The 10,257-nt window shown below is 41.0% G+C and overlaps 2 protein-coding genes across 3 annotated transcripts in view; one reads left to right on the top strand and one right to left on the bottom strand.

Annotated features, from left to right (window-relative positions):
* Positions 1-559: 559 nt before the first annotated feature.
* LOC105450206 (uricase) lies at positions 560-4,914 on the top strand. Of its 2 annotated transcripts, XM_011689952.1 has the most exons (5): positions 560-1,073; positions 2,282-2,697; positions 3,209-3,519; positions 3,732-3,907; positions 4,319-4,914. In XM_011689952.1, exons 1-4 carry the CDS (start codon positions 961-963, stop codon positions 3,900-3,902), a joined length of 1,011 nt encoding a protein of 336 aa, XP_011688254.1. In that variant the 5' UTR covers positions 560-960; the 3' UTR covers positions 3,903-3,907; positions 4,319-4,914. The 2 variants fall into 2 exon arrangements, with proteins under 2 accessions (XP_011688254.1, XP_011688255.1); XM_011689953.1 differs by lacking the exon at positions 4,319-4,914 and having other exon boundaries at positions 974-1,073; positions 2,269-2,697; positions 3,732-3,967.
* The window catches only part of LOC105450231, a 7,995-nt gene continuing 2,596 nt past the window's right edge, over positions 4,859-10,257 (bottom strand). The window contains exons 2-5 of the mRNA XM_011689977.1: positions 6,459-6,511; positions 5,754-5,915; positions 5,337-5,473; positions 4,859-5,214 (exon numbers count right to left, since the gene is read on the bottom strand). Coding sequence (XP_011688279.1) covers positions 5,078-5,214; positions 5,337-5,473; positions 5,754-5,915; positions 6,459-6,511 — 489 coding nt within the window. The 3' untranslated portion in view covers positions 4,859-5,077. The remainder of the gene's footprint in view (positions 5,215-5,336; positions 5,474-5,753; positions 5,916-6,458; positions 6,512-10,257) is intronic.

Genomic DNA, 10,257 nt, shown 5'->3' on the forward strand with positions numbered 1-10,257 from the left:
ATAACAGCAATCACACTACTTCGCAGTCACAGCGAATATAAATGTCATCGGTAAATACTTATATAATATACTAATCATTTAATTATTTTGTATAACTATCTCATCCGCGTTTATGTTGACAATTTGTTATTTACATATCGCGACATTTGCGACGATCCTATCGATTTGACGTCAATTTTCGGGAAGCGGATTTCGCACACGTATCGACATATTTCCCAATATGATGATTTCCACGTAATTAGAGCAGGGCAGATTGGAGATGACCGCGGATGTTTCTCAGAACTCCGGGGCTTTTCGAGACGATCGACTATGATAAAACTGATTTTTTTTTTAATGCTCCCCCAAGGCGTTCTCGGCCGAGATTATCGATGTTGCGAACAGCTAAATTCGCTCCGACCTCGCAGCCGTCGAGATTACAAGATCATCAAGGGGTCAATCTTAGTCGCGTCTGCACGAGTGGGGAGAACTAGCGCGACTGGCGTTTCTCGCGCGTATATCAGTGGTGGATCCAGAGAGTTGTTCTGAGGGGGAGGGGGCGGTATGATGAAATGTGAATATTTAGTTATTATTGTCGTTAATGTTATTTTTAATATTTTTTATTATTTAAAAAAAATTGAGTGAACATTATTTGGTCTCGAATAATCTCTGATAATTTTTTTTCTCAATTCATTTTAAATCGACTTTTTCCAATATACAAAATTTGTTTGGAGAGCTCTAGGGGAGGGAGGGGAGGGACGATCGTTCCCCTCCGTTCCCCCCTTGTTCCACCACTGGTATATATAAGATAGGATTTTTTCCGACGAAGTTTCTGCACATTTCGAGTTCAAGGGTGGAAAAGCGCGGTGGGATGTGTGATTCCCGGACGCGTGCGACGTTATTCATTCCACATATATACCGTACCGACGCCGTCAAACGGCACGTAGTGCGCGATATTCTTACTTCGAAGTATACCAAGCGAGAATGTCTCCGATCAAGGAGCCGCTGTCCCGCATGCAGAGTGAGGATAAGTATGCGCTTAGTAGATCGATGAGAGACAGGGAATCGTGTTGTTCGAGGGATGAAGATGAGAAAAGGTATAGTTCCTTCTAACTAAGATCTCTCCAAACATTTCGTTAGATAAATATGTATAAATAAATTATGATCGTACCAAACCGCGGAGACAAATATGTTTACGAAGAAAATATTATTGCAAGAGCATCAATGTCTTCGTTGTTTTACGGGAGAAATTGTGGTAATTGATATCGTAATTATTTCTCGCGACAAAATAAAACAAACTTGTGCAAAAACAACTGAGGTTTCTGAGATTTCGTTCTCTCTCGTAGAATTCGATCGAATAAAGTGTACACAGGGCGTTAGACTTGCAGGGATACTGGCTGACATACATATATAATATGTGTACATATATATGTATATTCAAAATGTATTGTGCCCCCGCAAATTCCTGCAAATTCAGGTGGCTAGGTATTTCTGACGCCGTGTGTACTTTACTCGGTCGAATTTCACGAGAGAGAAAAAAATCTCAGAAACCTCAGTTGCTTTTGCACAAGTTTGTCTTATTTTGTCGCGAGAAATAATTGCGATGTCGATACAGTAAATTTAGACGTGACGGAAAATAGACTAATCTTAAAACCCACTTTAGACGACCTATAATTCGTATCAGAATTCAAGATAGAATCCTATTTCTAATTTTATACCGTGTAAGAAAAAAATATTTCGATGTTCAAGAATATACATGTATGAATAATGAATCAGGATGTATCAAAATGCGGCGATCGTATGAAATTATAAATAGATATCTGCCTCTTGCAATTTGAACGCGAATTATAGATCGGCTAAAATGGGCTTAATTAAGCCGATTGTTATATATATAAATCGTCCTCGTATCGCGGTTTAAAATACAACTGTGTTCATAGTGCGCATCGTAATTTCTACTGATGCGATCGCGGTGAAAATCAATGGCCCATTGTTAATTTTTATATATATAGCAACAAGTGCTCCATCTTGTGACAATATTATATAATTTAAATTCTTACAGTAACATTACATTTCACAAACGGAAATTCTTACAGTAACATTACGACAAACGGAATATTATATAATTTATATAATATTTTCTTTGTGTACAAAATACGTTGGAAAGAGATAGAAGAAAAATATCGTGTGAACGAATGAATTAAGAATTTAAATGATAAATAAATTCTTCCTCGCCCTTGAATTTCTGATTCGAATGAATCAAAGTACCACGGTTTGATAAATAAATTCAGAAAGGATTTGCGTTTAGGGGCGAGTACGAGTTAGGCGCTTACGGTTACGGCAAGAACAATGTCAAGTTGTTATACGTGCGTCGAGATAATGAGCTGCGACACGAGATACGCGAGTACGAGGTCGACACGCACTTGCGTCTCAGCTCCCAGAAAGATTACCTCGAGGGTGACAATCGCTCCATCATCGCGACGGACAGCCAGAAGAATACGGTGTACCTGATGGCGCGGAAGCACGGCATTCACTCGCCCGAGGCGTTCGCGCTTCTGCTTTGCTCTCACTTCCTCTACACGTACGAACAAGTGGCGGAAGTCAGTATCAACGTCGAGGAGTACCCGTGGGCCCGATACCACGTTGACAATCAGCCGCACAATCACGCCTTCATTATGTCCCCCACCGCGACGAGATTCTGCCAAGTCAGTCAGCTCAGAAATGGTAACGGCTCCGAGAGAAATGATTAATTGCGCGAATCTCTGTCACGTATCCAGCTCGCTGTGATTAATTCAGAAAGTGAAAAACAACAATGAGTGTTGAAGAAGTAATTCACATTAATTGAATCAGACATAGAAAATAAATGTGTTTTGAGATCGGATAAAATCTATTTTAAATGAATAGATTTAGTAGAATTAGTTTTTCCTACCTGGCGTGATTTTTTATATTATTGCTCTTGTAAGAAAACAATCATTAAGTTAAAAATAAAATGACGCGTAAAGTGCGAAAGTTATATAAATTATGAAAGTTCAGTACTGAGATTACTTTTTGTTCTATTAAAATTAACACAATGCTTTCCAACGCATATTCGATGGATGCGTGCATTTGGCATTCTATTATCATCATATAAAAAGAAAATTCATTTTATAAAGCTAATTATTACGAACTGAGAAAATATTTCGACAAGCAGAAAATTAGCCTGTTAAATTTTCAATCGGGATTACCTTGGTTGTAGAATCACCACGAATACGCGGTGGATTAAAGGGGCTGCGAGTGTTGAAGACCACGCAGAGCTCATTTACAGACTTCATTCAGGACGAGTACAGGACGTTGCCGGACATGAACGATCGTATTTTCAGCACTGTCGTAACGGCGACCTGGGACTTCTCCACCGCGACCGGGGTGGATTTCGACGGTGTGTGGCACATGGTGAAGGAGTGCATTATGCAGAATTTCGCGGGTCCACCGAACACGGGGATTTACTCGCCCAGCGTGCAGAATACGCTTTATCTCGCGGAAAAGTGCATACTTGATAAAGTCAAACAAGTAAGCATTAGCATATAATTGTCACACAAAGTAGATAATAGTTTAGGTATTCTACTTATTTCATAATTTTTTTTCAAAAAATATACCTTAATATCATTTAACGTTAATAAATTAAAATAATTAAACATTTAAAAAAATATAATTTAATATTTATTAAATTATTTTACCTTACTTGTTATGTGTGCACTACGCGGGAAATAAAATATTTGCAGATTCATAGCATCGAGATGCAAATGCCAAACAAACATTACTTCGATGTGGATCTCAGCAAATTCTCCAAAGTTATACAAGGGCAGAACAAGGAGGTTTATCTACCCATGGATAAGCCATCGGGTATTATCTATGCTCGATTAAACCGAAAAAATGTCTCTGCCAAATTGTAGATATGGTATGTAAAGACATGTATGATTTTTAAGTTTTTAATAAAGTTTAAGTTTTCTATAATTAATTTTATGTATAACTCTACGAAAGATCTCAAATAAATATATCTAAAGCTCACTTTAGACGATCTATGATTCACGCCAGATTTCAGGATAGAATTCTACAATTTTTATACGTTATGTAATTTCTTCTCGTTATATATTTTATAGCACGTATAAAATTATAAATAGAAATGTTATATTCAATATTTGAAATTCTGTTGCAAATGAATTATCTAAAACAACTCTAATAATATCACAGGATGTGGGACAAAAAACGCTCAAGTTGCAAAAGAGAATCTTTTAATGGGGTTATTATATCGGACTATGAAAAATTTCACGTCTAAGAATTTACTTCTAAAATAGATTACAATTTATAGGCAGATATGCTGATATTGGCTGTGGATTTATACGATGTGCCTCCGGCATGGTGGGAAATGGAATGCGTGAAATACGGGTGAATCGAAGTCCTGTCGCTGAGGATTTCGCCGAGAATAACCTCTTGATTAATCGATGCAGGCTCAGTCACATACCCGTGAGGTCGCGATTAACGTCGCTGATGAGAAGTAACGTAGTGCGATTGACGGACCGCAGGTACATGATGCGGCTCGCGTCGAGGCTGCAGGAGGATTACGAGGCGCGGCAAAAGAATCGCATCGAAGGACGGAAGTTGAAGGTCACCTCGGTCGTGCCGCAGCTGCGTGAACTGTTGTCCGGGTTGTCGTTGCCGAAGACACCTCGGCGACGTCGTAAATGCGCGCCGAAATTTCACGCGGACGCGGCTAAAAAATGCAAGCAACTTCCGCAGCTGTTACTCGCGGACCATTCAAAACCCCATGTATAAACGCGCGATAATTCGCATTTATTTTGGCCGCGAAAAAATCTAAACGCAATCCAACGAGAAATACAGCGAGTCAAGGAACATTTCGAGACGTCTGTTATACGCGTAATAAATAACAAGCCATTGTGAAATTTACATCAGCTAAGCGAAGTAGAAGTTTTTTAATTAGCTAATCTAAAGCTAATCTAAATAAGCTAAACTGATGAAGATTCGATGTGACGATTGGTGATAAATTTTAATCACAACTGTTAGTTTGAAGGGCGAGAAATGGGTGCCTCTGCGAAGCGAGGGAGGGCCCTTAAGTCGTCGCCATCTCCGCCCGTCTCTGCCGCGACTTCCTCAACGGCAGATGAAACACGAGCGGCCGGTTGACGGGCACTCGCACCAGTATTCCGTTGGAGTTACGATCGATCGTGTCGTGCACATCGTCGGTGCCTGCGAAAAAAGATCGCTATTTTTAATATCGCGAGATCGCCCGCGGTGGTCCTTGTCTCACCCGTCGATGAGCGATGCGAACGATCGATTTTTCCGCGTCGCGCGCGCGGAATTATACCCACCTAGAATCTCCTCGCTCCAAAGGTCGTCCCATAGATCCGGCTCGGACAGATGTTGGAGACCCGACGACACGATTAGCGACGGATCGGGCGTGTGTCTGTAATGATAATCCGACCAGCCGTACGACGCGAGAGTGTCGCTGGAAAAAAATAAAACGCTCGGGTTTAGCCCGTCGTTAGCAAGGCGCGCGTGATACGTAACGTTTGCAAATAAAGCTAAAGGATCGGCGTCCGATGGTGATTGCAGGTTTTCTCACGCGCAGCGAATACGAAAACTAAAGTGAACTTGGAATATCACTTTCCCTCGGCGCGATGACTTATTATTTCTCTAAACAGATTAATTTTTGCAAGACGCAACTGAGTCGCGCGCGAAACGAGTTTAATCCTTTTTAATCATCCTCTACATTTACTAGAACATACTCGTAAAGTCCGTCGAGATAGTATTTATCCGGTGCTTTCGTCCACGCTAATAGAGGGAAAGGCATCGGATAATAATGTATGTGGTAGTGCTGTTCGTGGCTCGTCCTAGGCAGCTTTTTCGCCTTCAGAGATTGAAAGAATTCCGTCAGTGCCTTCTTAGGGCTGCAACGTGAGGGAACGTGTTACGAATAATTGAAGACGGAAAAGCGGAAAGAAGAAGTAGCATGGCACACTTGTCGTCGCTGTTGCGTACAAATTTTCGATCAAGACTCAATTTTCTTCTTTACAAAAGTATTAAAGAGTCGATAAATTATAAATTATAATTTTTTTTAAATTATAAATTTCAAAAAACTTTTTAAAAATATCTAAGCTTCGGAGCAACTAACGGATGATAAAAAGCTTATCATTTAAACGATCGCAAAGCTATTTTAGTCGAAAAGATTAAATAGACATAAAAGGTTCGCAGTAAAATATAGTTTATTAGAAAGTAGATGTAATTTCAACTTAGAAATATGATTACTAAAATATTTAACAAATTGTGGATTTAACAAATTTAAGATAATTAAATTTTCGAATAATAAGAATTTATTCAAGATCGAAAAATTCACAAGTCAATGAAGATAAGACTCCCTGTACAGAACTAAATTATTCTTTTGAATTCTAATAACTTATAAGTATGAAGAAAGTAAAAAAATACACACTCACTTAAAAAAAAATTCTTCCGAGGATCCGGCCAAAAGCATCACAGGCAGCGCCAACTGGAAATCACCATAACGATTAATCTGTAATTTCCTTTTTTTTTCTAATTTTATGCTCGATCGTTTACGCGTATCCTAATTAAATTCGGCGATCTCGAATGACATTTAATGTTATATATTATACGATTAACTTTATTGGCGCGTCCGCGCGCTGAGTTACTCAATTATTTATTAGCAAACCACAGAGTACACAAGTTGTTGGAGCCGAGCTGTTAACGTAGCACTTCCTCTACACAATGAAGGACAAACGCCGTGAGAATCCCAAATTTACGGCCGTTTTTACATCCGCCACTAAGATATATCTGACTCGCTGGTCGTTTTACTTGCAACATCAGCCCGGCCCTCATGCTGCAGCACCAACTGGAAGGATTGGTCGGATTGGCCGCTACGTCCGCAGTCAGCGATATAACGACAAACTGGAGAATTTCGACGAAACTGGATCGCTTTATAGCCGGCGCTCTCTTACCCTCTTTCTCTCCACGCGCTCGTACTTTTCATTTTTCCCTCGGCTACGGTTCATCAGGCGGTTGCCTGATGAAACGACTTTACGTTTCGAGAAGCACGTCGCATTGTCGTAATCACTTCCCCCCCGCGGGCTACAATCTGCGTGGCATTGCGTGCGACATGTTATTATGAATCGTTAAATAGCGTTTAATAATTTTAAGTATAGACATAAGACTATCTTTTAATATGACATTTATTGATGAGAAAGCAAGAAGAGTAGGGCTTTAATTTCTATCATCGTTAGACGTGATTTTTTTCTCATCGTTTGTTTACTGTGATGGTTTTAATTTTTCCTTTACTAGGAGAGAGAATTGATTCGAGATCGAGTTGCACAAATAAACTTGCTTTAAAAATTCTTTCATTTAATTACTTGAAACATCTGTTAAATTAATCACGAATTGATCATCAAAATTCTTTCATCAATCTCCTCTCTTCAGCGAGATTGAAAGATCTCGACGTAATGACCGGTAAAGAAACGCATTTGCACATAATAAGGGCAACAATAAACGTACCACTTTACATCTACTTTCTAATAAACTATATTCTACTGCGAACCTTTTACGTCTATTTAATCTTTCCGACTAAGCTGCATTGAACTGCATCTTACACGTTTTTACACTGACAACAATGTCTTACGTATCTATTTGAGACTTCCGTTTTCTTGCTGCAACCACCAATGCTGCATCGAGAAATCATATTAACATTTTTCTTGTGGATATACATCGAAATAAATTAACGTTTTCATATGGCACTCGCGCTTTCGATAATAGAAATTGATAAAATATACCGGAAACCCCCCCCCCCCCCTTTTTAATATCCCGCATACGCAAATGTAACACGTATAATTCAATCCGCGTGTGTCTTGCGTTTTCCAGTGCATGCGAAAGTACAGTTATCATGATCGAACAAGATTTGCAGCTATCTCCGAGAAGATCGAGAATCCCCTTCGGAGATATTTTGCCAATATCTCTATTACATGAATGTGTTGCAAAAAATAAATGCAGAGTTAATATATTTCTCCGTACATAACTCAGGCAAAATATTATAATCTATTTCGATGCACATTATTTATAAAAAAAAAAAAAGATTAATTTCTCGCTTCTGACGTTACAACTCAATAAAATTGATGCAGCTGAAGATTGGGAGGGAGGAAAGGGAGAGGATAGGATGCGATGCAATGCTTCGTGGATTACGTCTCACACTTCAACTACGGCGCATCTAAAATAAAAACAATAAGGAGGCTTCGAGTTTATGAATAAACGTATAATCGGCGAGACGCAAATTCGCATCGTTGTTGTATAGGACGTTGCTGAAAATGCACGAGAATGCGCGAAAAGCGTAGGATTCACTCTAATGGATCGACTAACTGGAAATCGGCGCTTTACTAGTGCACAGGATGTACCACATGCGATTCTAATCGCGAGGATTATTACGATTATGCCTCGCGGGCACCTTTCACATTCGCCCATAAAACGGAAGATGAAGAAAGGTGAAACTGACATTGTGTCGGATGCTTATCGTCGCCGTGACAGCGAGTCCACGGAGTAATTATCACATTTCCACGGACGTACACACGTCATGCACATGTCGCGCGTAAATCCGCAAATAGATATAAATACACAATGGCGATCGTTTTTCACCGATTTTTTTTCTTCGAAATTCACTTTTATCTCTTCCTTAATTCTTACTTTTTTTTCCTTCTACTTTACAGTTTATCTAACTTCTAATTTGTAAGTTTCTTTTCTCATTTCGCACGAAGCGCGCTCTCTAAATTTTCTGGAGTGAATCTCACTCCAAAAGAGTGAAAAGTCACTCCAGAAAATTTAGAGAGCGGAAACTAAATTTTGTTCGAAAAAATATTTTGTAATTAAATAAAAAAATATATATTTCACATTTATATATAAAAAAAAAGAAAAATCAATAAACGAAATCCTCATACTATAGAGAAGATATTCTCTGTCTATTTATAGAAGATTTATCGTCTCCTTAAACAGTAGTCATCCTAACTTTGTTACCAGCGATTATAAATTTCACATGGTGTGTATGTTACTTTTCTTTCCAGGGAAATGATCGATGTCATTAGCGCAATTTCACAGCTTATGAAAGCGCGCCGTGCCGCGCGCGACGTGATTCGCGGGATAACGATTCGATCTTTTCTCGCGTTTGATCGCCCGCTCGATAGATTTATTCGAACAATTTGTCCGCCGTGCAGTGAGGCGCAAATTGGCATTTATGGTCGTTGATGTATCGGCAATGAGCCTGACAAGTGTGTTGCGCTTAATCAGTTTCGCCGGGACGGAGACGTCAGAGGACGTACATCATGCGTATATACGTCCTACTAGCATGATAATCTCTGAACCGAAGTCGCGCGCGCGTAAAGGAGTGCGCCGACGGGGCGACTTTCCTTTACGCGCGCAACGACGACAATGCAGACGCGCGCGACGACCGCCGCGGGCCACGAGGCTGATGACGACGACGACGACGACGCGGACGGGTAAATAAACGGTTTTCTGTTTCGTGCAACGCGCGCGCGTCCGGAGGCACGGGGCGGATTCGCAGCCGGACGTTGTCATTACGGGTGACTGCGAAATAACGGTCATCTACTCTTTTTTTTTCTCCTCCAAACGGGAACGGGGAACAATGGTTATTTACACTACTCACGATACACTTCCAAGACACGTGCGTGATTATCGTCATTTGCATCGAGCGCTCTGTGCGCGGAGCCGCGCGGCGGCCGTCGTTCCACATCGCATCGGGATTAGTTCAGTCGGACCCGATAACAATAATATCGCGAGAGGGTTCACCGGGATATACGCTACTTTCGACGACGCGTCGAGCGAGAGGCGGGACGGGAAGGGGGCCGAAGGGAAAAGTGGATGAATTAGAACGAATCGAGAGCGAGATGTACAGCGAAGACTACGAATCTGCCCGAGTCATCTCCCTATAAGTCTTTTGCGCGGCCCGCACTTCCTCGCGGCCGCGACGGCGCGCGGCGCCTTCCCCGTCATTGCCCGCTTCTGTCATCGCGATTGATTATGGGGACCAACCCCTGCGCGTACGGGGGGGAACTTTCCCTACGAGAGAAAGCCGCGGTGCCGCAAGGTCATGGGCGACGGCGCGCGCTCGGAAAATTGTCCGAGTAAACCGGTTTACCGATTCCTTACGATCGATCCGTCGTCGCCGCGCCGCGCGGCGCGTCGTCGCTATCATCGATAATATATTATATATATATAAATATATAT

This window comes from Wasmannia auropunctata, unplaced genomic scaffold (assembly GCF_000956235.1).
Source record: "Wasmannia auropunctata unplaced genomic scaffold, wasmannia.A_1.0 LD336069.1, whole genome shotgun sequence".
NCBI lineage: Eukaryota > Metazoa > Arthropoda > Insecta > Hymenoptera > Formicidae > Wasmannia > Wasmannia auropunctata.